Genomic DNA, 25788 nt, shown 5'->3' on the forward strand with positions numbered 1-25788 from the left:
GAAACGCATTTCAATTAATTGCGCCCTCCTCAATACCCTCCCCCTCCTGCCTGTTGCATAATTATGCTTGAATTAATGACAGCTACCCGGGCATCCCTCAGAGGTGTTGGGGGCTGGCAGAGCTAGGACAGTGCTGCAAAGTTTCCCAAAGCTGCAGAAAAGCCGGAGGAGTTCAGCGGGGGCCTAATGACAGATTTTTGCGGGAATCTTCAACGCGTGTCTTGCTAGAGACTTTTTTTTTTGCAAGGTTCACATTGAGGGCACTCTGGCGAGACGCTAGAACCAGCAATTTACAGTTTGACATCCTGTTTAATAATGAAGGTAGCAGTTTGCAGATTATAAGGTTGTTGTCCTTCTCCTTTTAGCTCCCAATCGCTCACCCCAAAAACCTTTTTATGGTCTGGCTTGATAGAGCAGTGATGTAGGGAAATAGGAACATTTTATAGACCCAAGTATAAAATCCCAAACCCCAATACAAACATTTCTGGGAAGGAATAGTTTTAAACCTGTGTCAGTAGTAAGCCTACCCTGGCTAATACATAGAAGTGCTAAAAAAGAGAACACTTGGTTCTGCAGAAATACATCAGGCACAGTGCACATTAGTTTTAGGAAATAAACATAAAATGTTGCATGGTCAATTTAGCTGCACTGAAACACAAATAGATTATATTTCTTTGCAGACAATCTTGACAGGGCATCATTAATTACTATAGATGCAACAGAAAAGGTAACCACATTCCTATCTGTTAAACAAGGAGCGGCCGACAGTAGAAACAGTTTTTGCTCTGTCATTGAGCACAGGGTGTAAACAATTTTGGATTGTCGCTAGACAATTATGTGAGCATGTGGATTTGAGTGAAGTGGATTGCAATGAGGTGGGTTGGATTACGGTGGGGAGGATTGGATTGGGGCAAATTAGATTGACTGGAGTGAATTGACTGAATGGGTTGGTTTGGATTTGGGTGGGGTGGAATGGATTTAGATGTGTAGGGTGGATTGGAATGGGGTGGATTGGATTTAGGAGGCGTTGCGTGGACTAGATTTAGGTGGTGTTGAGTGGACTGGATTTGAGTGGACTGGGCTGAAATGGGTTGGGTTGGAGTGGGGTGGGGTTGGGTTGGAGTGGGGTGGGGTGGGGTGGTTTGGGATGGAGTGGATTGGGGTGAGGTGGACAGAAGTGGAGTGAGGTGGACTGGAGTGGGTTGGATTGGAGAGGGAAAGTTTGGATTTAAGAGACATGGATTAGATTGAGTGGGGCGTATTGTGGTAGGACGGCTTGGATGAGAGTGGGGCAGACTGTTGAGGATGAGAGCGGGGCAGACCGTTGGGGATGAGAGCGGGGCAGACCGTTGGGGATGAGAGCGGGGCGTATTGGAGTGGGACAGATTGTATTGGAGTGGGACAGATTGTATTGGAGTGGGGCACACTGTTTTGGATTGTAGTGGGGCAGATTGAAGTGGTGCCGATTGTTTTGGATTGGAGGGTGTACGATGTTTTGGACTGGATTGGGCAGATTGTAGTGGGGAAGATAGTTTTGGATTGGAGTGGGGTAGATTTCTTTGGATTGCCGTGGGTCTAAACTGTAATGGAATGGGGAGCCAAAAAACGATAGATTGGGTATGGCCAGACGTGGGTCCCGTGCTCTCCATGCCACTGGAGTCAAGCTAGCCTGGCTGATATGGGGTGATGCTCCGAAACCGATCCCAGGATGCTGGTTTCTGGTCCAGGGAGGACCTGGCCTGGCAGTTCGGGCTGAACTGTTCCCATGGGGAGCATGGTCAAGACGGATTTGTATATGGCTGGGTCTAAACTGGAATGGCATGGGGAGCAAATAAACAATGGATTTAGGGCCAGATCTCTATACTAGGGTGAATGTTTGACAATGATCAGCATTCTGTCCTTCTACTGATCTTTTTGCATTTGGATTGGAGTGGGTCAGGGTGCTTTGGACTGGAGTGGGTCAGGGTGCTTTGGACTAGAGTGGGTCAGGGTGCTTTGGACTAGAGTGGGTCAGGGTGCTTTGGACTAGAGTGGGTCAGGGTGCTTTGGACTAGAGTGGGTCAGGGTGCTTTGGACTAGAGTGGGTCAGGGTGCTTTGGACTAGAGTGGGTCAGGGTGCTTTGGACTAGAGTGGGTCAGGGTGCTTTGGACTAGAGTGGGTCAGAGTGCTTTGGACTAGAGTGGGACAGATTGCTTTGGATAAGAGTGGAGGAGAGTTCATTGTGCATTAATGTGGGGCAAATTGGAGTGGGACAGATTGTTTTGGATTGCAGTGGGGCAGATTGTTCTGGAGCAGATTGTTTTGGATTGAGGCAGATTCTATTGTACTGGAGTGGGGCACATGGTTTTGGATTGGAGTGGGGCAGCTTTTCTGGATTGGAGTGGGGCACATTGTTTTTGATTGGAGTGGGGCACATTGTTTTGGATTGGAGTGGGGCACATTGTTTTGGATTGAGTGGGGCAGCTTTTCTGGATTGGAGTGGGGCACATTGTTTTTGATTGGAGTGGGGCACATTGTTTTGGTTTGGAGTGGGGCAGCTTTTCTGGATTGAGTGGGGCAGCTTTTCTGGATTGAGTGGGGCAGATTGTTTTGGATTGGAGTGGGGCAGATTGTTTTGGATTGGAGTGGGGCAGATTGTTTTGGATTGGTGTGGGGCACATTGTTTTGGATTGGTGTGGGGCAGCTTTTCTGGATTGGAGTGGGGCAGATTGTTTTGGTGTTTTGGATTGAGTGGGGCAGAGTGTTTTGGATTGAGTGGGGCAGAGTGTTTTGGATTGAGTGGGGCAGAGTGTTTTGGATTGAGTGGGGCAGAGTGTTTTGGATTGAGTGGGGCAGAGTGTTTTGGATTGAGTGGGGCAGAGTGTTTTGGATTGAGTGGGGCAGAGTGTTTTGGATTGAGTGGGGCAGAGTGTTTTGGATTGAGTGGGGCAGAGTGCATTTGATTGGAGCGGGCAGAGTTTTTTGGATTGGAGTGGGGCAGAGTGTTTTGGATTGGAGTGGGGCAGAGTGTTTTGGATTAGAGTGGGGCAGAGTGTTTTGGATTAGAGTGGGGCAGATTGTTTTGGATTGAGTGGGGCAGATGGTTTTGGATTGAGTGGGGCAGCTTTTCTGGATTGGAGTGGGGCAGATTGTCTTGGAGTGGGGAAAATTGTTTTGGACTGCTTGATTGAAGTGGGGCAGATTGTTTTGGAGTGGGGCATGGTGGGTTGGGAGGATTAGTGAGTGGTGCATTGTAGTAGATTTGGGGTGAGTGGGGTGGACTGGATTGGTCAGTGGTTGATTGGATTGAATGGTGTGGACTGGATTGAGTGGATTGGTGTGAGGTGGGCTGCACTGGCATGGATTGAAGTAGGGCAGATTGGATTGCAGTGGAGTGGTTTGGGGTGTACTGCACTGCATAATTTCGAAAATAACATAGGAAACAATGTCGTTTTGCAATACATAAAACAAGATCATTGTCATTTTTTAAGAACAGTGCCTACAAGCAAAAACAAAACAATACTCGAGTGATAGAAGAATTGGCAAAATAAAGGAAAGTTAACAATAAAAAATAAAACTTAGCAATTTTGTTTGTCTTGCTGGGCACGTTTTTGCCAGCCACAGGCCTACTGTTTGCTGGGCACTGGAAATTAAGGAACAAGAAGTACTTCAATCACGTTGGGAACAGTGGATGGGCATTGATTAAGCTGAATCAGTCAGTGCTTGGGCCGAGCTCCACACAAAGGAAAGGAAATTTTAGGCCTGCAGTGACCAGTTACAAGGCTGTAGAGAAGAGTGCCATGCAATTCAACAAATTGTAAGCAACAGGGCGGGATCCCAGCCCTATTTGCTAACAGCCGCGACACACAAGTGATTGGCATGACTCAACCCTGATGAAATGCATTCTCTAATCTGGCAGCCTGAGAAGGCGAATAATGGAAGAACTGCTCTGCATCAAATGTGAACATATGGTTATGACAGTGAAGGCAAGTGGTCCTTTATTATTAATTCACTGCACCAGTCTGCATGAAAAAACCACCATAGTAAAGATGGAAATAAAATGCAGGAAGCAAACAATGAGACCTAAACTGCACATCATTGCCTACCAGCTCCAAATCCTTTAAAGTAACAAGATGAGGGCTACCGAACAGGTTCACTCCCTTGCTACTTAAAAATTAAAATATTCATCATTGTTTTGTTGTCAAATAAAAAATAGAGATGGAAGGCACATCAGTTTACCTGCAAATAAGCCCTGCAAAAAAATGGCCTTAGTTCAGGAACTACTGTACTTTATTTATAAAAACCTCCCTGCCTCGTGCTCAGAGAACCGGTGGTATACTGTACAAACAGTGCTAAAAGATTTAAAAAACAAAAATGCAAGGAATACGATGGACATTCGGTACATTGACCCTGAGAAAATGTTTTACTCTTAAGAACACACAAAATGTTGCTTTCATACTTAATAAATGCATAAGGGTCCACAGCTTCTTGTATCTTTTAAGCAGCAAAAAAACCCTGAAAATCTGTCAGCTCTACACATACCACCACTTATGTCTCTTTCAAGGAAAAGATCAAGGCGGTATATTCACAGAAAAAATAGTGTTCTGTATAACTATGGCTTTGTGGTTTTAGAACCAACCCTTCAGCTCATCGACACCGGGGCGCCCCACAGGGAAACGAAAAATCTGCAACTGACTGAACTGCCAGACAAAGCCTAGAAGGTAACACATACCCAGCATGCCACTGCAGGCCCAAATCAGATTATGTTTCAACCCCTCCCCAGATTTATGTGGGCTGATTCGGGTTCTTAGAACTAATCACATTAGCGCGTGGCAGGCTTAACCAGGCCTCTTCCAGATTCATGTAGCCAGTGATGCTGAGCGATGCTAGTGGCTGGGTTAATGGCGGGAAATAGTGGGCTTTTACTTATGTCATGGGTAGTGTGAAAGGTCGGTGATGGGCGGAAGAATCATGGAAGAGTCTTGCTTCGACTTAGAGCAGATATTCATAGTTTATAATCTGTCTAAGGAGAAACAGGGCTTTGTAATTAACAATTTGTCTGAAGCGTGAATTAAATAACCTTAAAAAAAAAAACTTTAAAATCATGGCAAAAAGTAGAGAAAAGATCCGTCTTAACAGCCTATAAAGGAAGGAATTCCTGCAAGGAGCTTGGTGCATTATAACAAGGTCACACAGCATCTGGTAGTCACCTTGGCCCCTACATTCAGACTGCACTGACCAATTAAAATGTTATAAAAAAAAAAATCGAAATGAAGAATTAATAATAATACTTGAATTTGTATGTGTCTCTAGGCACTGTCCACAGGCACAGGGAGATTGCGTGATTTGCCCAGAATCACAGTATGTTGAGCCGATGCAGAGATTCGAACGTGGATTTCCCAGCTCCGAAGTCAGCAGCTCTGGCCGCTACACCACACCCTCTTCCACAAGAATTATATGACAACCAGACAATGAACACTAATTCTGTTACGGCTGCAAGCTCATTGAGGCAAATACATTGGTCTGTCATTTTCCTGACTGCAAACAGGTAAGTGCTCAATGTGCAGAGTCACAGAAATGCAGTTTATTACATACGCCGACCGATGAAGTTTAACAGTAAATCCAGATTTGAAAGAATCCCTTTGGGAATCCTTTTGAGTCTTATATCAAACAGGGGATTTGGATACAATCTAATGTGCCGACCGCTGGCTGGGCCTCTACCCAACCTCCTTTTGTAATAGAAAGGCTCTGCCAGTCGTCTCAGTATTGGGAAACCTGTTTGGGCACAAGTTGCAATAACCAGTTTATCGGAACAGCAGAAATCCTTTCACAAAGAGATTACAGTATTTTGCGATACCTACAGAGCAGAAATGCCTGGCCTTGAAAAAGCCAGTACAATGAGTGACATCTCAGTGGAATGGTTTCTAATGAACCAGCAGAGAGAAAAGTCAAAGAATGCATATCCTAATAAGGAGAAAGGGCTGCGGCTTGAGCGTTACAACCATTAACTGGGTGTGGGAAAATCAAAGCCAGAAACAACAAAAAGGAAATAAGCAATGGAGCCAGAGGTGCTCGAACTATGGCGGCAACAACAGGAAGGAGGGGGTTGAGTGGAGACGCAATAAAATATAGGTGCTGAAGCTGAACATGCACCCACATTGTAACATGAGCAGGAAAGAAATAAAAAAACAGTCCCCCAGACGAACAGATAGACAACCAAATAAAGATACAGTACTTGGTCCCTGCCCCGTGAAAGCAAACAAACGAAAAAAAGGTGGAACAAAGAGGAAGAATTGACCACTAGCAAGCCAGGCTCTGTAAAGGACACTAAAACAAACACATGAAAAGCAGTGGGCAGGCTGTTAGCCCACAACCTTAATACAACAGGCCCTGAAGCTCGAGCTAAAAAGTGTTTGTCCTCCACGCAGCTGTAATCATTTTGTTTATTTATCCAGGTCAGTAAGCTGGAACTTTCGGTGGCACACACATGACATTGGAATGCGAGTAAAGTATCTTAGATAACTAGATAAGGAATGCTGTTTTTCTCTGGCAGCATTTGAGATAAGAGGAGGGCAGTCATTACGCTAAATGGTTTTTGAGTCTGGTTCACAATTCAAATGTTACTTGAATTGTTAATCTACACCAACATTATTCTACAGTTCTATGCTTCTACACACATCTGTTCTCATGCTATTTACTTGTAATGCTTCACAGTATCATACATTCCTTTAAAGCCAGACCTTTTGGCATTGCCAATGCTTGTTCGGTCTATACGACAATCCTTTTGTGAATCGTGCTTATCTTTTGTAGGAACTAATGTTTGGCTTCCAAGGACAGTGCCCTGGCAAGGCTGAACGGTTCATCCATCTGTGACAGATTGTGGGGGCTTGTAACACACAGCTTCCCATGCAGTGCTTTAACATAGCTCTAATATTATGATATTTTAAAAGTATGTGCCACAGGCTACGCGGCTTGGGTCCATAGTATCATCTCTATACAACAATGGCTACTTCTTTGCTGGTAATATATTTAGAACTGAGAGCCCCTGAGCACAAGAGGTACTGTGCTGTAAAAGGTCCAGTTAAGTGACCGCTGTAACCATGACTCTACTCTTGCGACAGCGCCCAATGTCCATCTGCTTTCTCATGTGAAAAACATGGCTTAGTCTTGATCAGTTTTTCTATGATCATTTGGAAATGCTCTAATTGAACAAAATCGATTCTACGTAAGTTACATAATGTATGTATTGTTCCCAACAACAACAGATCATGTATGTGTATTTATTTTGCTAGTAATATTAACTTGTTTTTGCTCATTAACAAACTTTGTTTTCAAGTAGTAATATAATGTATCAAGCTGGAAAATAATTGCTTTATTCTTCCGCAAGAGACTAGCATCCAAGAGAACACACTAGACAGATCATTTCATACACTAACACATATGTGCTTTCTAGCAAGCAATTCTGTCACACCTAACAGGACGTGCTGACAAGACATAGCACACAGACCCACAACAGAAAAAAACAGCCTGAAAACCCCTCATACATTTAAAAAAAGCTTGGATTTACCATTTAGTTGGCTATCAACCAGCTCCCAACATTAAAAACCATCAAGGAACGTCACCAAATAACTCCTACAGAATAAACTAGGCAAAAGAGCTCACATGCATTCAACACAGTTCACATACGCCATGTAATTGGCTTTCACAAATAACATACCAGCATTATGTCTCTAACTACAGGGAAAAGGAAAACCGGTTTAACATTCAGGTTGCGTTTGTTCTGATGCCAGTATCATAAAGCCCTGGCACAAGACCTTGAAATTGCACACAACTATCAAGCAGGACAGATTAAGCAATATCCTTTACTTCTTAATCTATCAATAAACCTCATAGTAACAAAGTCCCATAGCTGTGTTCAATAAATGGAGCAGAACACGATAAACATATCCTAGGAACATTTAGACTCTGGTCATTAAAAGGACCACTGAAAACTTTGAGGATGGCACTCAGCCAATCAACAGTGTGGAAACACCACCCTAATGGCTGAGATTGCACAGTAGAAATGTCAGTAACTTAACATGAACATGCTTCTGTGTGATTTCATGATCTCCTCCCCCTCCCCCACCTCCGAGACGCAGGGGTTGGATTTATAACCTTCTGGTTAAAGGACTTCGTTCAATGAACCAACACAAATTAGAGATTCTATTGTACTGCAACCCATTCACAACCCACCAAGTTATACTGTGTGGGTGGTGTTTTCTGGTCACTATTAGTCCCTCTAGATGAGTTCAGGGCACACTCAAAATAGGACTAAGAAACACAGCATAAACCTTTAAAATGTTTATTTCTAAAACCCAGTTCTAGTGCATAAAATATGAAAGGTAACCATCCAAAAGGGGAACATAAATGCAGCCATGCATGACAGCTAGCGAAAGTACCTGACATGATTAGCAATTTTCTAGCATCTTAACACCCTATTGCTAATTCCAAGTACTATGCTAAAATTTAGCAGAAAAATGCCTAAGAATTTAGTTTGTTAAGATGGGTCACACAGCATACCTTTTCACTAAGAAATAGCTGTTTAACTATTCTCTATCACAGCCCTTGCATGGGAATGATTAGCAGTGCCAACTGAAGGACACTTATGCACCACTCTCGGAGCCCTGGAGCAACCCTTGACTGGTGGCTGGTTAGTTGCAGCAAACTGACGTAACATCTGCTTGATAATTCTGTTGCAAAGCCTCTCCCCTTATAGTCAGATACATACTTTTTATAGTATCTGATCGCCGATTAAATCTCACGTTTATAGGTTTGGTGACACTAAAATCCCAACAAGACAAAATAAGTATGGCAATATATACGTAACGTCAATACACATGCAGACATTTAAGTCTTCACTTTAAGAGCCCATAGTAACATGACCGCAACCATTACATAAACAAGCATTTGCAATGCAATAGGTTTCGCATTATCAAAGTTTGAGCTATTGGCATTGCTAAATAATGCAACAGCAATAGCGCAAACTTTAATAATGCGAGACCTATTGCATTGCAAATGCTGGTTTTTCTTTCTTACAAATTTGCTGGGTGGAACCCTGCAGTTTGTGTCAAATTTTGCAAAACTATGGACACTTTTTGTCCTTCTCCTCACAACGTGAACAGAAGAAGACAGTAACATTTCAGGCGATGCAAACTAATTTTGTCGCATATGTGAAAAAATATTGAAAAAAAACTGGTTGCATTTCACTTCCACATTTTACGGGGGGAAAAAGCACCAATGCGTACGTGCAGTCTACATCTCCAACTGAACATAAAATCTTAATTTATTTCCTTGCACTTTTCCAAAGAACACGAAGGCCGGACCTGATCTTTTTAGAAACGAGTGATGAATTGCCCTACCCGTCTACTGGTGCTTCTGTAGAGTAGGAAATATAAGCAGCCAATAGGCTCTCTGCTGTCTGCAGAGGCAACATTGAACTTACGTGTTGGAAGTGTGGGTTGCAGAGCTGTGCAGCTCTCGCCCACTGGTGCAATTTCCCCGTCAATCAAGATAATTTATAAGCTGCAGTGCATCAATCAAGAAGAAAATGTAGAACAAAAGATTTAACAGGGAAAACACAACCAGCTACAAATGTTCGCTCCAGATGAAATGTAAACTGAGCACAAAATAATCTCAGCCTCATAAGAAATGAAGTACTGAGTAGCAGGATTGAGGAAACTTAAAGCTCCTCAGCCTAGACGCACATCTCTTCACAGTTTGACTAACAGATGAATATACCTGCCTCTTAGTTTCACCCATTACACTACATGGGCGCTGTAGATGTGTGAAATCTGTAAAACCTAGTCTCCACGAACCCTTCCCCTGTAGACGATCAAGGTATCACCCAAGGCCCCAAGGGGAGACCGTAAGAAAACCAGGCCAGTAGATCAAATGTATTAACTCTGGACACAAAGGTAATAGAGCTGTATTGAGGATGTAGTTGAATTTAAATATTCTGGGAAGGAGACAGCTTCCAGATGGATCTGCCTGCTTACCTTCTGGTCTTACACCACCCTTGATGGTTATTTACCGACTTGCACTAACTAGATTACAAGCACGGAATCAAAACGAGTGGTGCGCGCGCACCACAGAGGAGAGGGGGGCGGGAATCGAAACCAGTGGTGTGCGCGCACCACAGAGGAGCGGGGGCGAGGGAGCGCGGCAGCTAGGCGAACGGGCGCTGCTGCGCATACTAGACACCGATGGGAATGGGTGGAGCAAAGGCGAGACATGCGCCCACCTTTGCCCAATTGCGTGCCTTATTTTAACAAAAAAACACGCTAAAGCCAATTGAAGCCGGCGACATGAGGTCTCGCGCTGCGCGAGCTCTGCTGCGCACTGCAATACTAGGCGCGAGACCTAAAAACTAATGTCAGCCTTGATAGGAAACAAACATAATGCTAGCACTTCTGTGCGTGTCTAAACTTCACACTTTCTAATAGAAAGATGAGAGTCTGTGGGCAAGCACACAATAAAACTAGAAGAAATTTAAACTGGCCTTGTCACAGTGTTCATGACATTGAAAAGCTAGTTGAAAACAGGGTAGAGACATTCTGATATCTATTAGGGGAGGCGTTGTGTAGTGCAGTTATAAACACCTTTCCTGCATATGCAGCACTTTATGCCTGCATGCGAGTGACGAGTTCCCATCTCTGCTACTTTTTCCAATAGTAGCAACAACATCAGAAACGATTCTGCATATCTAGTTTGAGGATCATACTGTTGCAGTATGTGATGCATGGTTTCTTGGCATTCAAGCACAATAGTCATTCCATACTAGAATGAAAAGAAAAAGTGGTGAGAGAAGCTCAGTTACACTGGAGTTGTTGTTTCCTTTCAATTTCTGTGGAATGTTATGAATCTATGAAGTGAATATGCTGTGTTGAGCATTCAAATAAAGACACAGTACAGGCCATACTATGCCTATTGGCCGATGCCTTTGCTTGACACTACATGCACCCCTGACACTGGACTGATCCAAAGACTTAACAGGGGGGGGGGGGGGGGGGGGGCAATATTCTGTCCAGAGTTCATGCCAGATGTCACCATTTTGTCAGGTTTAGTTAAGCTATCGCACAACCAGCTCAGACATTGTATTTGCATTTGAATAGTGAATTTAGTTGTGTAATTGTGACTTTGGAAGAACCATGTTGTTAAATGCACAGAGCATCCACGTGCCTCCATGTTAGCAATGTTAAAGCTTCAAAACACTGCATACCTGCCAATATACACAGTGCCACCGTGTGACACACGTCTTCGGCTCCCGACACATGACTTCGGCTCCCATCACACGGTCTCCCGGTGTGGAGCCGATATCACATGGTGACAAGGAAAAAGAGCTGAAAACCACTGTAAATAGTAGTTTTCCAGCACTTTTTCTGAGGCTGTGAACTGCCGAAGACCATTACGGGGTGTGACAAGACTCCAGGACATGGGCACCAGCCTCAGCAAGCTTGTTTTGAGGGGGGAGGAGACAGGAGGGGCTTGTGGGAGGGTGGGGTTCAAAAGTGCCTCGATGATACTTATTACCACGAGGCCCAGCCCTCTCGTCACATAGTGAGGTTGTTCTTTAAGTTAGCAGGTATGCACTAACTGTTCATGTATTATTTCTGGGAATTTCTTTGGTCCATCTCATTTCGGTGTAACAAGCGGACCAGCCATAATCACCATCTTTGCTTAAAAGGTCCCCGATGGATTATAAAATTTGAATTAACTGAATATGCTTTCCCATCTTATCCCCGCCTTCCCCACTGCATGAGCAGCCTGCTTACTTACAGCTGGTACTTCAAGTCTCAAGTACATGAAGAATGTTATCAATTTCATGATCACGAGCTTCGCCTGAGGGTGAAAAAATCAAACAGATGCAAATGGAGAGCAAAGAAATGGCGGGAACGTAATGTTCCTGTTTTTCCATGCGTTGTAACACGGCTGCCAGAAAGTCAGAGAACCATCCCTGACTTCACAATATTCATTTTTAACGCACATAAAACAGTTTTTGATGGGAGATGAGAATTACTGATCTAGCTAAAGTTACAACTTATGGTTTGCCAAGACCACCACCAACCGCAAATGCAGAGAATATTTTTTGCAGCCGGCGGGCCTGGGTATCGCTTTTTCAAGCTTGTTCATTTTGTATCAGGAGCACATGTTTTACCTGGATAACTGCTTTCTTATCAGCCTTAGGCAAGTTCTTTGCTTGGCGCTCTGCTTCTTCCCACTCCCTCATGACCTGAAAAGACAAAACCCAGTGGAATACAAGATTAGCACTTTCACATCCACTTCAACATTTGCAATTACTGCACTGGAACATGCAAAGAGTATCACCAATATTTCACGAAACTACAACGCAGCGTAAAATATATACACATCTGCAAGCAACAACAAAAAGGTGATTTTTTAAAAATGTGTAGGCAACACACTTAATTAGAACGTATGCTGTAGTTAAATTCAGGGTCCAATTTCAATGCAGCTTGCGCTTACCCTTAATTAGAAATGTATTTAAATTTAATTATCTGTTATGTCATTACTGTGCTGGGTTGTATGCATTTTTAGTTTTTGTTTGTTCTCAATTTTAGAATGTGGCGTTTGTCCTTGCATGCGTTTTGCGGATATGTCATCTTGTAAATGTCGTATTGATTAAGATTCATATTAATTTTTGATCATTAACTTGGAGAGACTAGGGTTGGATTAATATATTCTGGTTTGAATGTCTCCACTTTGTCAGCTGCTGCCAATTAATTGTGTTGTGACCTTTACCTTTAACAAAAAATATATATATAGATCACTTGTTTATAATGCTATTATTGGGCTGCATTTGATTAATGTGTGCTCAAATGTGTGAATTTTGAATAGACATGGAGTCACTAGGAGTACCACAGTGAATGCCGAGAGTATACAACCCTGTGTTAAACCGTGGGGCTTGCACTTGTGTTTACCCTGTGTGTGATATGCTGGCGGATGTACATGCATGAGTTTCCAAATGCCTTACAGATGTATACTGCATTAGACAGGTAAAACTGCAACAAGTATGAACAAGCACAAGTTTCCTGACGCTGAAGGGATGCTTATTCGGACCTGGAAACATACTCTTCATTGTGTGTGGTGTGCACATGAGAATGTTCTGATGTCAAGGTCGTAGCTACAAAGCAGTGGTGGCTGGTGAACATGGTGATGTGTAAATTCCATGGTACATTTTTTTTCAGCATTTCCTATCTAAAAAAAAAAAAAAATAGACAAAAACATTTACAGAAACCTCTGAAGCGGTATTCGTGAAGCATTTTCAAAGAATTATTGGTTTGACAACCAAGCCTGGTCCTCAAGAAGGATGTAGGCACCAAGTAAGAGGGCGTTACCCGCAATAAAACTAAAAAGTAAGCAACTCGTGCATTTAGTCAACACATTCTTTTAAAGATTATTAGATCAAAAGCACGTTTTCACTGTAGTTTTCATGATTCCAAAGAAACAATGATCCCCATCAAATATGCCAGGGTTGTCATATCCTATAGTGCTAGCTTGTCAGCTATGCTGGTCAAATGGGACAGGACTCCACAATGTGTCTGCGGTGTTGTACAAATACACTAGGGCAGCTTACTGTGCCTCCCCTGCTGGCTGCGCTATGAACTGCAGAGACGTTGCGACCCAGGGTAAACCTGAAGAGCAGATATGCCCCGAGTGGCTGAAAGGGCTGTTAAGACTTCATGCTCTTTCATTCTGTACTCATTCAAGACAGCCAACAGGAATACCAGCTGTAAATCAGCTATCATGGTGGTATGTAGAAAATATTACAGAACATGTATGCAACGGTTGTAGTACCACTGCATTATGGTTGCAGGTGGCAGATAAAGGAGTCACACAGTGACCATTGCTCCACACACGTGTGACATCAGGTTTAATTACAATTATGGACTATATATATTTTTTTTTTTTAAGTTTTATGTAGCGCAAACTAGACCCGAAGATATCAGCTATCAGAGCGCTTTACATGAGCACCAGCTGCGTTACAGACGGAACCAATAATTTTTGTTGGACACGGGGAGATTAAGTGATTTGCCCAGAATCACAGGATGTTGAGCGTTGTTGCCCGAGACTTGATCCCGGATCCTCAGCTTCAAAGTCAACTGCTCTAGCCGTAAGGCTACATCCTCTCCCCAATTTGTAAACTGTATATCACTATGAGCCTCACTGTTTCTTGGTGCACTATCGGTGGGTATTTGTGGAACAACTGACAAGCACAGATGTGACTCATGACACTACAAACGAATATCCTGTGCATATTCAGAGCACTGTAAATATGCACAACCTAAATATATGAAAATATACACATGCGGCCAGCTTCAGAATGTTCAACTATCCATTGCACTTTCAGCTACCTCCTAAATACATAGGGAAGTCTACTTAAGGATGTACATCCAAGACAGCAACCATAAAGGTAGAGTCCAACCACACATACATATACACACACACACAATCTAGCACACAAGCAAGCCACTCTTTAAAAACAAACATGTGCACCCCTCCAGAATAGAACATCTATATGCCAACCACACAGAACAAACACCCATAAGACAATCAGAAAACCAGACCATGAACAGACATTCTTAAAGTACTCGGACAGATGCTAAACGAACAACAAAACAATCACAAACTAACAACCCAAAAAATGATCTATTTTACACAGGCTAGAGTAAAGTTTGTTAGACGTAATTTTGTGGGCGAAAGAGGAGACATGGGCTATGGGGCCCCAAATGTAGTGGTTGTCAGGCGAGTCTTGAGGCGCGCCCCACTGTGGCTACGAGTAGGACTACTGCAAACCTATCCAAGTACACCACTTTTGTAGTCGACATTCAGGGTAGCAAAGGCAAGCAATCAAAGGCTTCTCAGGAGAAGTCAAGTGGGAGGTAGAGACACAAAATACAGCAACCAATCGGCAAACCCAATAAATCATTGCGATGCCCAACATGGTCGGACTGGGACAGAAAATAGGTTAAACATAATTTAACTGCCGGGTGATGCTGCGACCATCCTTCATTTCATGCATTGCTAAGCAGGGGCCATGCAAAATGGATCCCATTGGTCTTAGGAAACATAACCATGCAGCACACAGTATCACTGTTGTGTGTATGACATACATACTGTACATATGCACACGACGGGCTCACTGGTTGCCAGTGCATGGGAATGGACACCACACACAAAATGAATTTGTAATTTAGTGGTGCTAGTTGGTCAACTCCTTTGAAACAGAAAAAATATCTGGTCAAGGATTAATACAAAAAAAAAAAACAGCAAGCCACCATTCTTTTATGCCAACATCCCAAAACATGGACGGTAATACCATGACATTTCAAAGGGCAAGCGTGGTGCTACCCTCCGAGTCAGAGAAACATTTCTGGACCATGGCATTATTACCATGGACAGACCTAGGGCTCAGTACTCATGCTAGATTAGTGCTATAACTGGGCCAGTAAAATCCAGAACACTAGATTCACATACATAACACCTGCATGACATTCACTAAAATACACATGCATAGTGCTCTTGAGTAACACACCCATTCCCCAACCAGAACAAGCATTGGCATAGCCAATAGGTCTCGCCTTTGGGACCTTATAAGTGTTTAGCCATGCAACAGTTGCATAACTAAATACTTATAAGGTCCCAAAAGCAAGACCTATTGGCTATGCCAAGCGGCAGTGCGGCCGCGAAAGTGATCGCGATCGCGATCATACATCAAAGCGGCCATGCGGCCGCGAAAGTGAAAGTAATTGCGGTAAAGCGCGGCGCGCGCGCCCGCGCACATGCACTGTAGCTTTAGGCTGGCCTGGTAGCACTTTTTAGGTCTCGCCTGACCCAGCGCATGCGCTGGTCTGGCGAGACTTATTGAGAGGGCTCCAAAAAGTGCTACCAGGCCAGCCTAGAGCTGCAGTGCATGTGCGCGGGCGCGCGCGCCTCAATTTACCGAGATTACTTTCACTTTCGCGGCCGCACGGCCGCTTTGATGTTTGATCGCGCTTTTGGGACCTTATAAGTGTTTAGTTATGCAACTGTTGCATGGCTAAACACTTATAAGGTCCCAAAGGCGAGACCTATTGGCTATGCCAATGCTTGTTTGAGCCCTCTCAATAAGTCTCACCAGACCAGCGCATGCGCTGGGTCAGGCGAGACCTAAAAAAGGGCTTAACATCTGTACAAAACCCACTAACTTCTGCACGCGCCCATTAAAAATAACAAATCCTATCGATTCAACATTCTGAAACTTGCAAAGATGCTGAACATTGAACACACATGTAAAACAACATTGTTATGCCATAGAATGAATCATCAATGTGTGTGTGTGTGTGTGTGTATATATACACACACACACAGGCATATATATACACACACACACACACACACACACACACACACACACACATAAAAGGAAAAGTTTAAGATTTTAATAGAAAAAATATTGATCTATTCTTTTTTCAAAAGCAAATGCATCTTATATTTCAAAAACCTATTTTGAATCAGAAAATACAATGCAGCTTCTGAAAATCTCCAGGAATATACTGAACTCCCCTATCAGGAGCGTTCCTGGCTGTGAACGCTGTACACAGCTTCCCATCTGAATTGGAAGGCTTTACATTAACGCAAGCCCTCCATTCGATGCGGAAAAATCCAATCAGTTGTGATGGCATTCTCTCGAACGGTGAAACACACAAGCCTTTTATTTCACAACATTCGCTCATCTGAGATCATGATAGGTCACAGTTTAGGGAGGCGGTGCGAGACTGTAAAGAAATGTCAAACAAAGGTCAGCTTGAACATGGGACCTTTTATCATCGAGAGAACATGGAACTTGCCTGTGGATGCTATTGAGAATCACCCCGGTTACCGGTCCTGAGCAATGCTGAAGGTGAATTCACCAGGGGACCCTCGAGCCAGGCTGCCCATTACGAACGGGAATTACTCCTGGCTTATTTTTTTAATTTGCTCCTTCACGCTCTCTAGTTTAAGCCATTAAAGAAAACAGTGCACTTGTCGAATTGATTAGATTTGCCTGACTTCGGTTCAAGGCGAGAGCATTCTTTCAACTTAATGTGTGTGCCTGGGAAAAACCTCAAGATGTGTGTCTCTAAAGCGAGGAGGAGTGTGTGGAGGAGACCACTCCAGGAAGGAAGGCGATAGACGAGGCATACAACAGCATTAGAAACATTTTTGTTAAGGAAACATTTTTACATATTTACTAACTGTTCTAAATGCACACGCACTTTCCAGGAAGGTGTTATAAGCGATTCACAAATAAACACTATTAACACTTTGGGAAAATGAGACATTGCACTGTTAACAACTCCACTGCAATATAACTGTCCACAATGTCCCAAGCTTCCCTAATGTGGCTAACACAGGTTATTCTCACATGTATCCTAGATGCCCTTGTGTCCACAGGTGACATCTAGGTGTTGCTGGAGTTGCTGTCTGTGCTCATAATAAGGCCTTCATATCATCCAAAATCCACCTGGTCCTTCAAACTATTCAAGCAAGGAGCAATACTCAAATCCATGTAGCGCCTAACATGCCACTTCCCATTATCTGCAATACAGTGTGCATTATTCCAACCTCATCTACATGCCACTAGTTCAAAGCAAGGGCTTCATAGAGGAGTTGTTGACCTCTTTATCCATCTGATACATTCACACGGTCCTCAAGTTCAACTTCCCAGAGAGCTCAAGTAGTAAGGAAACCAGAAATGCCCTCCTCAGTCTGATTCACACACTCCATGACACTCGCTCAACACATTCCACAGGCCACATCCTTCGCACTGTCTTCTTGGCATAACCAAACATTCAGGGCAAACCACTCAGACACCCTGATTGGACCAACGACCCCACCGTCTCCATTAATCAGTTCAGTGACCCAATACAATCAAATCCGAATGAATATATACTTTATTGTATGATTACCTAAAATCATTTACAAATGCAATGCATATTGCGGTCATAGTTAAAAACAATAATAAAAAAAACCTAAAAAGAAAAGACACTTAAAATAAGATAGTATTTAAAAGAGAAAAACATCTAGAGACGTATACATCTGTTGATCAATCAATGCCCTAATATTAGTTCATCTGCTCGGGCTTAGTGTAAGATCACTGATGGCCGTAACGTGCTGTGTTATTAATTGTTCAACGAAAATAGCACAATTCTTGACCATTGGATTAAGCACAGAGTCACTAATGGTGATGTAGATGCTCATCGACAGTCGGCATGTAGATAGGGTTATTTTTCCCGTACATTGAGTTTGACATAGGATCTTTCCAGCAGCGGCAAAAAACTTCCCGGCACGTGCAAGCTCCGTTGGTACTGTCGTAGTATATATATGCGTTAAAGCCTCCTTGCATGTTCTTACTTTATTTAGGTTGAACATTGCCCTTAAGTATTTACGCCTCAGGCTTACCAAGGTTGGACAACAGATGACATGCTCTGCTGATTCTGTGTAGTATTGACACAGGCGACATCCTCCATTTCCAGTTGGTGTGGATTTCCAATGTGCCCTATAATCCTCTATTGGTAGGGTTAGCAGCCTGGTCTTCAGAACATTTTGAAGAGCTTGTCTACCCAGGCCGGCTTTCAGGTATGGTTGGCATAGAGTGGCTTCATGTGATTTGGCCAGGCCCTCTGTGCCACGGATGGCTTTGATCGTATATGTCCAGGTTCCTTGAGATGATCTTTCCCTGTTTTTTTTAAACAGGTTTTTGTAGGATAGCTGTTGGCAGTTGAAGCAAGGTACCTAGCTCATTGACTAGTTTGGTCCATGAAGATTATTTGAAGTGCTTCCCTCATGGTACCCGCGCTAGCCTTGTTCACACGGTGACGCAGCTTCACTATGTCTTTTTTCATTCTATGTCCATTGAAGTCAAATTAAACTCAAGTCGAATCAGTGTGCGCCTTGTCGAGAATGGCAGCCTAAAGACCTTCCTGAAAGCCATGATATAGAAGTGCTCCAATTTATCGGACAATAAGCCCGGGAAGGCCAGGTGGCCATAGCGAATTGCTGAAAATAACGTGGCTTGTATTACTCTTTGGATACCCTCGGTTGAATGGCTCCCGAGATACTGGTGTATTTTGCATAGGACGTGCATGAACTTTGCCGATTTTGTCTCCAGTGATTTAGCTTGGGGTGTTCTACCAGTGTCTGAGAATTGTACACCCAGATAGGTATATTTATTTGCGGTTGCAATTCTTAGTGGTCCGATGTTCCAGCCCAGCAAGGATTTTTTTGGTTTATGTCCAAAAAACAATACTTTGGTTTTATTTGCGTTGGTTTGGAGTTTATTTTCTGAGTTGTAAAGATGAAGAGTCTCCAGAGCCTTTTTTATGCCTACAATCAAATCACCACATCAACCAAAGAAAAGCACTACACCAACTCCTACACTGAAGCTGCGAACAGAAGAAAAAGGTCTTCAAGATTATCAAGCATTGCATCAATCCTCTACCATACCCCCCCAATTGCACACTCCAAATGTAATGTCATCAACCTCTTCAGTCAAAAAAAAGACAGGATATCCCAACAGCACAACACCATCAAGCCTGTTTATTTTGTGACACCCACCACTCTGGAATGCACCCATAATGGCCAACTTTCAAGCCAGTCTCTAGCAGTCCTCTCCAACATCCTCATCTTTCTCAAAATACCCTATGAAGATGATGGCTTACAATCATCCTTAATCGAGCACTCACAAAAAAAAAAAAACCATTTCATTCCCTTCTTCACATTGTTAACACCATCCTCACTCAAGGCTTTTTACAAAAGAGACTTGAAAAAGAGGAACTGGGATTTTTTTGGACCGGTCCAGCATACGTACTCCCTAATATTTTAAATGTATTGGTGTGCAGTTCCTAAGGATATAAGTGGTAGTCGGGTCCCTGGAATAACCTCCAAATGGAGGGAGTGCCCTCACACATCCCGAAAGTTGTCATGCTTCATCATTTGGGCGTGCTCCTCATCGGGCCGGTGCAGCAATGCCCGACGGGCACACGCAAAGGGGGCTCTTTGGCAGACTTCTTTTGATAAAGCCGTTTGGTGAGTGAGGGTATGTGAACTGAAGTGAGTAGTGTAGTAAGTGTGATTTAAAATAGGTTTAGGAAGACTCTTATTAAATACATTTTATTAATGCTGCTCGCTAACCCTGGCTCTTCACAGGAGACAGATCCAGGGTAGGCGAAGGGCTACTCACCACCCCACTTCTAATCGTGTGTGAGCGACGCACTCTGCCCCAATCCAATTCACTCAGATTCACTATTGGCACCAAAGTCTCCTTCATAACCTATAAACCTAATGTGCTGCTTGGGTACCCACTGTGATGTGAGAAGCCTGTCACAGTCTCTTTGGTTCCCCGATAGTCCACATGTGGAACATATGGGTCCCTTCTCACTCAAGAGTCCTGCACGCACATTCTTACTTTTTCTCAGTGAATTCCTAATACACCATCGCAGCCAGAGTACTCTAGCCCACTCAATCGTACAATCTCTTGCAAGGTAACCACCAACAAGGAGTTAACTGATTGCATGGTAATCAAAAGATTCAGAGTCTTCTCCGATTAAATTTGAAATCATAAACAAATGTTATCTACATAGAGAATGCACTTGGGCACCAGCCACTGTTTTAGGTCCCCCTTAATGATTTTCGTTTTAAGCATACTGAAAGTGTCAGACGATTTAAGGAGAACAAGAATGATCATGCTTAATCCCCCCCATTACTGGGGGGTGTCATTCAATACCTTCCCCAGTGCAGTTTGGACCCAATTTCAAGATGCAAATATCACTGGAAAATGTTTATACATTTATGTATCGATCTTATTGTTATAACTTTAAGTCTAGACACTCCATAAGAGAACATCCAGTACCCAAAGTGCCAAAATTAATGAGTTTTTCAGGGCCATGATGGATTTTTGAGGCGACAAATGAGAATTGCTCCTTCGGCACACAGCGAACTCCTCAGCTGTATAGGCAGGTTTTGCTATTTAAGTGAAAGGAAATGAAGTGGTGCTTTACCTAGCAAAAGGAGAGGAAATAAAGGGAATTAAGTAGCTGGTTTTGATCCAGTGCATTACAAAGCTACATTTAAGCTACACATTCAGTAATGGGAAAGCCACATATTGCCAATATCCATGGTGAAGGGGAAAATATTAGGTGCGCCCCTCGCAATCTCCTCCGCTGTAGGGTGAGCGGATTGGAAAAACACCTTGGCTCCTTGAAGTGTTCACTCAAAAGACCGATTTGTCAGAATGCGGCTTCATTATAAATACTATTTAGAATCACATGCACTGGATACAGAATAATGCAATAAACATACACTTGTGTGGAATAAATATAATGAAACATATTTCACATTTATTTTTGAAGGATTAACTATGTGAGAAACAAATGAAAGTCCACTAGCCATTTTGAAGAAGCGCAAAAGAGAACACATTGGTCAATGATGCCAGGAAGTAGGTGTATGCAATAGATAACAGTGTGCAAAAAAAAACCAGTTGTAGTGGTTTAGCAATCTAATCCAGTCAAAGTGCAAAGTAGCCAATACCTGTTTGGAGCAGGACCACGCAGTAACCTAACCTAGAAATCTTGGAACTAAAGTCAGTACGACTTTTTGTGAGATTGGGAAGCATGTAGATGCTTCTTAACCTGTTCGACGCTTGTGACGGAGCGGTTCCGTCACGTGCGTCGGTTGCGCTGTGCGCATGACGGAACCGCTCCGTCATGGCCCCGCCCGCGCACGGAATCTTCAGCGCGGCGCGGAAATCCGCGCCGCGCTGAAGGGGTTAATGAGATGGAGGTGAAGGAAGGCCAGAACTTCTCCAGAGGTGAAGGAACTCTTGAGCAAAGTCCTTCAATCACATCTCTGACATGCGCATATTTGTTCTATATTGACTATTTCTTAAACACACGTATAACCATGCCATTGGGCAAGTTATTAATAAAGGTGACCAAATATCCTTTGTTGCTCCACAGGGTTCTGCAGTCAGACCTCAGGTCAACTGTAGCAGGAAATTCCCATATTTGCAATGGATGCCTGAAAGATCGGAAGGGCGCTTGAGGGAATAACAATCCAGCAGTGTTAGGGCTTGGAAATACCAAGTGTTTAAATAAATCTAGACCCCTCAATCTCCTGGCTCGCATGAAGTTCAGCGGGCCCTACCAATGTCTTTGAGGTTGTGCCTAACAAAATCCATAGCTAAGAGGACAGAGTGGAGGCCTTTGTTGTCGCAGAATAAAACACAGGTGGATTTTGAAACCAAGATAATACTAGGCCTTAAAAACACGAAATATTAAGTAAAACCAAGATATACTGGAACATTCAGACCACTTGAAATGAATGGTTCTAAAATGTGCCCTCAAAAAGCACTGGTAATGGGCCCTCTTTACAAGGAAGTGACAAAGGCCTCTGAATGTGTCACATTACAGATGTGCACAGCACCACAACTGTGTAGAGGAGTGGATGGAGACTAAACCTGAAATGTGTTATTCTAATTAAGGTACAGTTTGCTGATTTGCTGCCCTCCTACAACTGTTGTTAGTGGCTTATTTTCTAACCCCAGGCGCCCTCACACAACAGCATGCCAGGCAAGTGTTCACTAATTACCACAGAACAATGCTGGCCTTTAAAATGAAATTCAAAACACTATCTTGAAAGATGAAACATCCACTGCTTCTAAACATCAAAAGCACGAAGCCCTGCTTGTCAAGCCTATTCCTGCTCACCTGCGACATCCTCTCTCGGTGCTTCCCTTCCAGCCGCTCCTTGGCGCGCATGAAGTGTGCATGCTCGTTCTCATCGCCAGGGGTTTCCAGGTACTTGTCAACAGCATCGGGAGTGCTGGCAGCTGTGGTAGGAACTGAAAGAACAAAAAACGTTTCATAGTTTAGAGAGAAAAAAAACTGCTTAGTTGTTTTGAAGACGTTTTATTCGCAGAACAACGGTGTGCGATACATCAAGAACCTCTAACAGAGCCTTCTCTGGCGCGGCTCCTAAGATTTGGAACTCTCTTCCTCCAGAAATACGCATAATCATCAAAACAACGGTGTTCAAGCTGGAAGTCAAAAGATTCCTGTTGAATAAACTCCTTCAGTAATTGGGCTAACCCCTTGGCCCGTTGACATTGTTCCTTCATCCTTGTCGTTACACTATACTGTGCTTAACATATCTTCCATGTGAAGTTTCATGCACTTTATGATTCTTTTGTGTTTTTTACTTGTGATTGTTACTTTATTAGCCTTCCATTTCTAGTGTGATTGTTAAGCGCTCTGATATCCCTTGGGCTATATAAAACTTGATATAAATAAATAAATAGATCACGTCAGACCACACACCGGTATACCGGGCCTGCTGCAGATTCTAGGCTCGCAGAAGAGCTTTAATTTGTTTTTTTAATACACTGCAGACAAAAAACTTTCCCAGATAAGCCAGAGAACGTGCAATAGTTTTAAACATCGACAGGCACGATTTAGCCAACGAACGCCACAAACCAACCCAGTTAGCCTGAATCCAGACAACAAAGGGCACCATGTAAATCTTGGTACCACAAATTCCTGTTCCCACGTGCGGTCACATCATTTAGAGCATGACGAGCCTCACACGTCCACATTACCCCTTTGTTCAAGAATGTGACGGATAACATTCTTGCGTGTATGAAAACGTAAACAATGTATAGATAACAAAATGAGTTCTCTTCTGCTTAAAATGAGTTAATTCAGCTAAAATATGAAAGTTCATAGGAAGGAAATATTTCCCTCTTGTTGCAGCAGTATATTTAAATTATACTTCAATGGAGACACGTTGTTCGGGCTGTATAACACATTTTTATTCTTTATAGTTTAAAATAATCAGAGGATAGACACTGGGCCAATCGCTGAATAGGAGCATAAACTCAGCAAACTCATCAGCCGGTAGTTTTGCACCTACAGATGGAAACATTATTCTAAACTATTAACTTTAGTCAGCATGTGTGACTGTATAATGCATTTCTGTTCTCTGTGACCGGGGTGATGTCAGACGGGTTTTCGAATACTTGAATTCTTTCAGGGTGATGGGGACCAACCCACGGAGGACGAGTCAGAAATGGGGGACAGAAGGGTACTTGAAATATTTTGTTATTTTTTGGCGACCAAGTGAGCATTACTATGTTATTGTGCGATATACGTCTCAATGTCTTGGTGTCGTTTCTTGATGTCTTGGAATATCTTCGGACCTGCGAATATTTACACATGTGCATTTCATGTCTCACTGGATTGTATATGTCCTTACTATTTTGTCAGATAATGAATCTATTACAAAATTTCCAATATGCACCGCATGTCCATTGTTAAAGGAGAATTCAATAAAATAGTTAAACAAAGTATTAAAACTGTAATCTTGGACAGTTTAGTATTTATATCTTTTAAGGGACCACTACTTGGATAATATTTATTATATATATATAAGTTGCCCATAGGAACCTCTCTCATGCCAAATGCACCAAAGAGCTACAGAAGGAAATGTTTAAATGAATCAAACGTTTGAGTATCCTTCGTATAACCAACGCCCACTTGGGTATCTTAAAGTATGAAATCTGTGAATATGTCAGAGCTCAACAGAAGAGATGGCCATACAACAGGTCAACCACAAAAGAGCAGTAAAATTACGGCTGTGTGTTATCATTTCATCTACTTTAGCAGGAAACGTTGTTCCCAATAGCTCCAGTCTTGCTCAACCACTTAGGTCATTTGTTTTTTTCATTTCTCCTAATGTCTCAGCGTTGCGTGTTCTCTGCCTGATCAGCTCAAATGTTCCCATGTAAGACATGTGCCCCTATTAGGAACTGTGCAAAGCGTAATTTCTATATGGAATTCTGTTCCGCACAATAAGAGGTGCGTATTTCTTCACTCAGATTTACTCCATGCAGGAACAACATACCCAATTTTAAAAGCCAGAAATTCCAGCAGTTCGAACCTCTTTCATAACCCCTGACCGACCCTGTAAAGTAATAATGTAATGCTCCTCCCCTCCCCCACCAGCCAACATTCTCCGCTCCACACAACAGTTGGAAAATGTGTGAATTAAACTCAACAGAAAGGCAATACCATGCAGAATACTACCTGGTAAATCTGGGTCAGTATAGTAGTTTTGCACAGTATGTGATTTAACTAGAATTTGCATGGTACTGGTGAGTTGCTACCATACTGGTAACTATTGATGCAGACTTTGAAGCCCGCCAGTACAGTACAACTTCTAATCAGGTCATGGCGGGCTAAACAAACTGCCTGGGGCTAGATCTACAGGGTTGAAAGGACCGTTATCAGATCCCACCACATCTACAAGTACACACAGCAGGGGTACTTCACCACATATTAACTTCAACAAAAGAAAGAATATCTTTAACAAATGATAGATAATGTATGATGCGATCAGAATTTGACAAAAAGGCAGTGACATTGTACTGTACTGCCATATCTACAGATCGTACGTTCCTAACCCTGAGAGAACCAAAGCGCGGAAATAGCAGAAATGTTGCTTTGTTTTATTTTACTAAAGCCTTGAACCCTATTCATAACACCAGCCACTAGTTAAACAATAACTAAACAAAAAACACAGTACTTTCTGTCATCAGAATTTTTCAATGGTTCAATTAATTCTCCAACCCTTCAAAGCCTATCTTTCCTGATCCAGGTAATTGCAGCCCTAAGCAAAGTATGCTGGGGTTTTTCTAGGCCCCATTGTACTGTGAAGTTCATAAGGGTTTTTCTTTTCAC

At 42.9% G+C, this 25788-nt stretch overlaps 1 protein-coding gene across 4 annotated transcripts in view; it reads right to left on the reverse strand.

Moving 5' to 3' along the window:
- The window catches only part of APP (amyloid beta precursor protein), a 522694-nt gene that overhangs the window by 95267 nt on the left and 401639 nt on the right, over positions 1 to 25788 (reverse strand). For all 4 annotated transcript variants that reach the window (XM_085623075.1, XM_085623077.1, XM_085623076.1 and 1 more), the window contains 2 exons: positions 22762 to 22895; positions 12174 to 12248 (listed from right to left, as the gene is read on the reverse strand). In XM_085623075.1, coding sequence (XP_085479201.1) covers positions 12174 to 12248; positions 22762 to 22895 — 209 coding nt within the window. The remainder of the gene's footprint in view (positions 1 to 12173; positions 12249 to 22761; positions 22896 to 25788) is intronic.

Source organism: Triturus cristatus, chromosome 8, assembly GCF_964204655.1.
Source record: "Triturus cristatus chromosome 8, aTriCri1.1, whole genome shotgun sequence".
Taxonomy (NCBI): domain Eukaryota; kingdom Metazoa; phylum Chordata; class Amphibia; order Caudata; family Salamandridae; genus Triturus; species Triturus cristatus.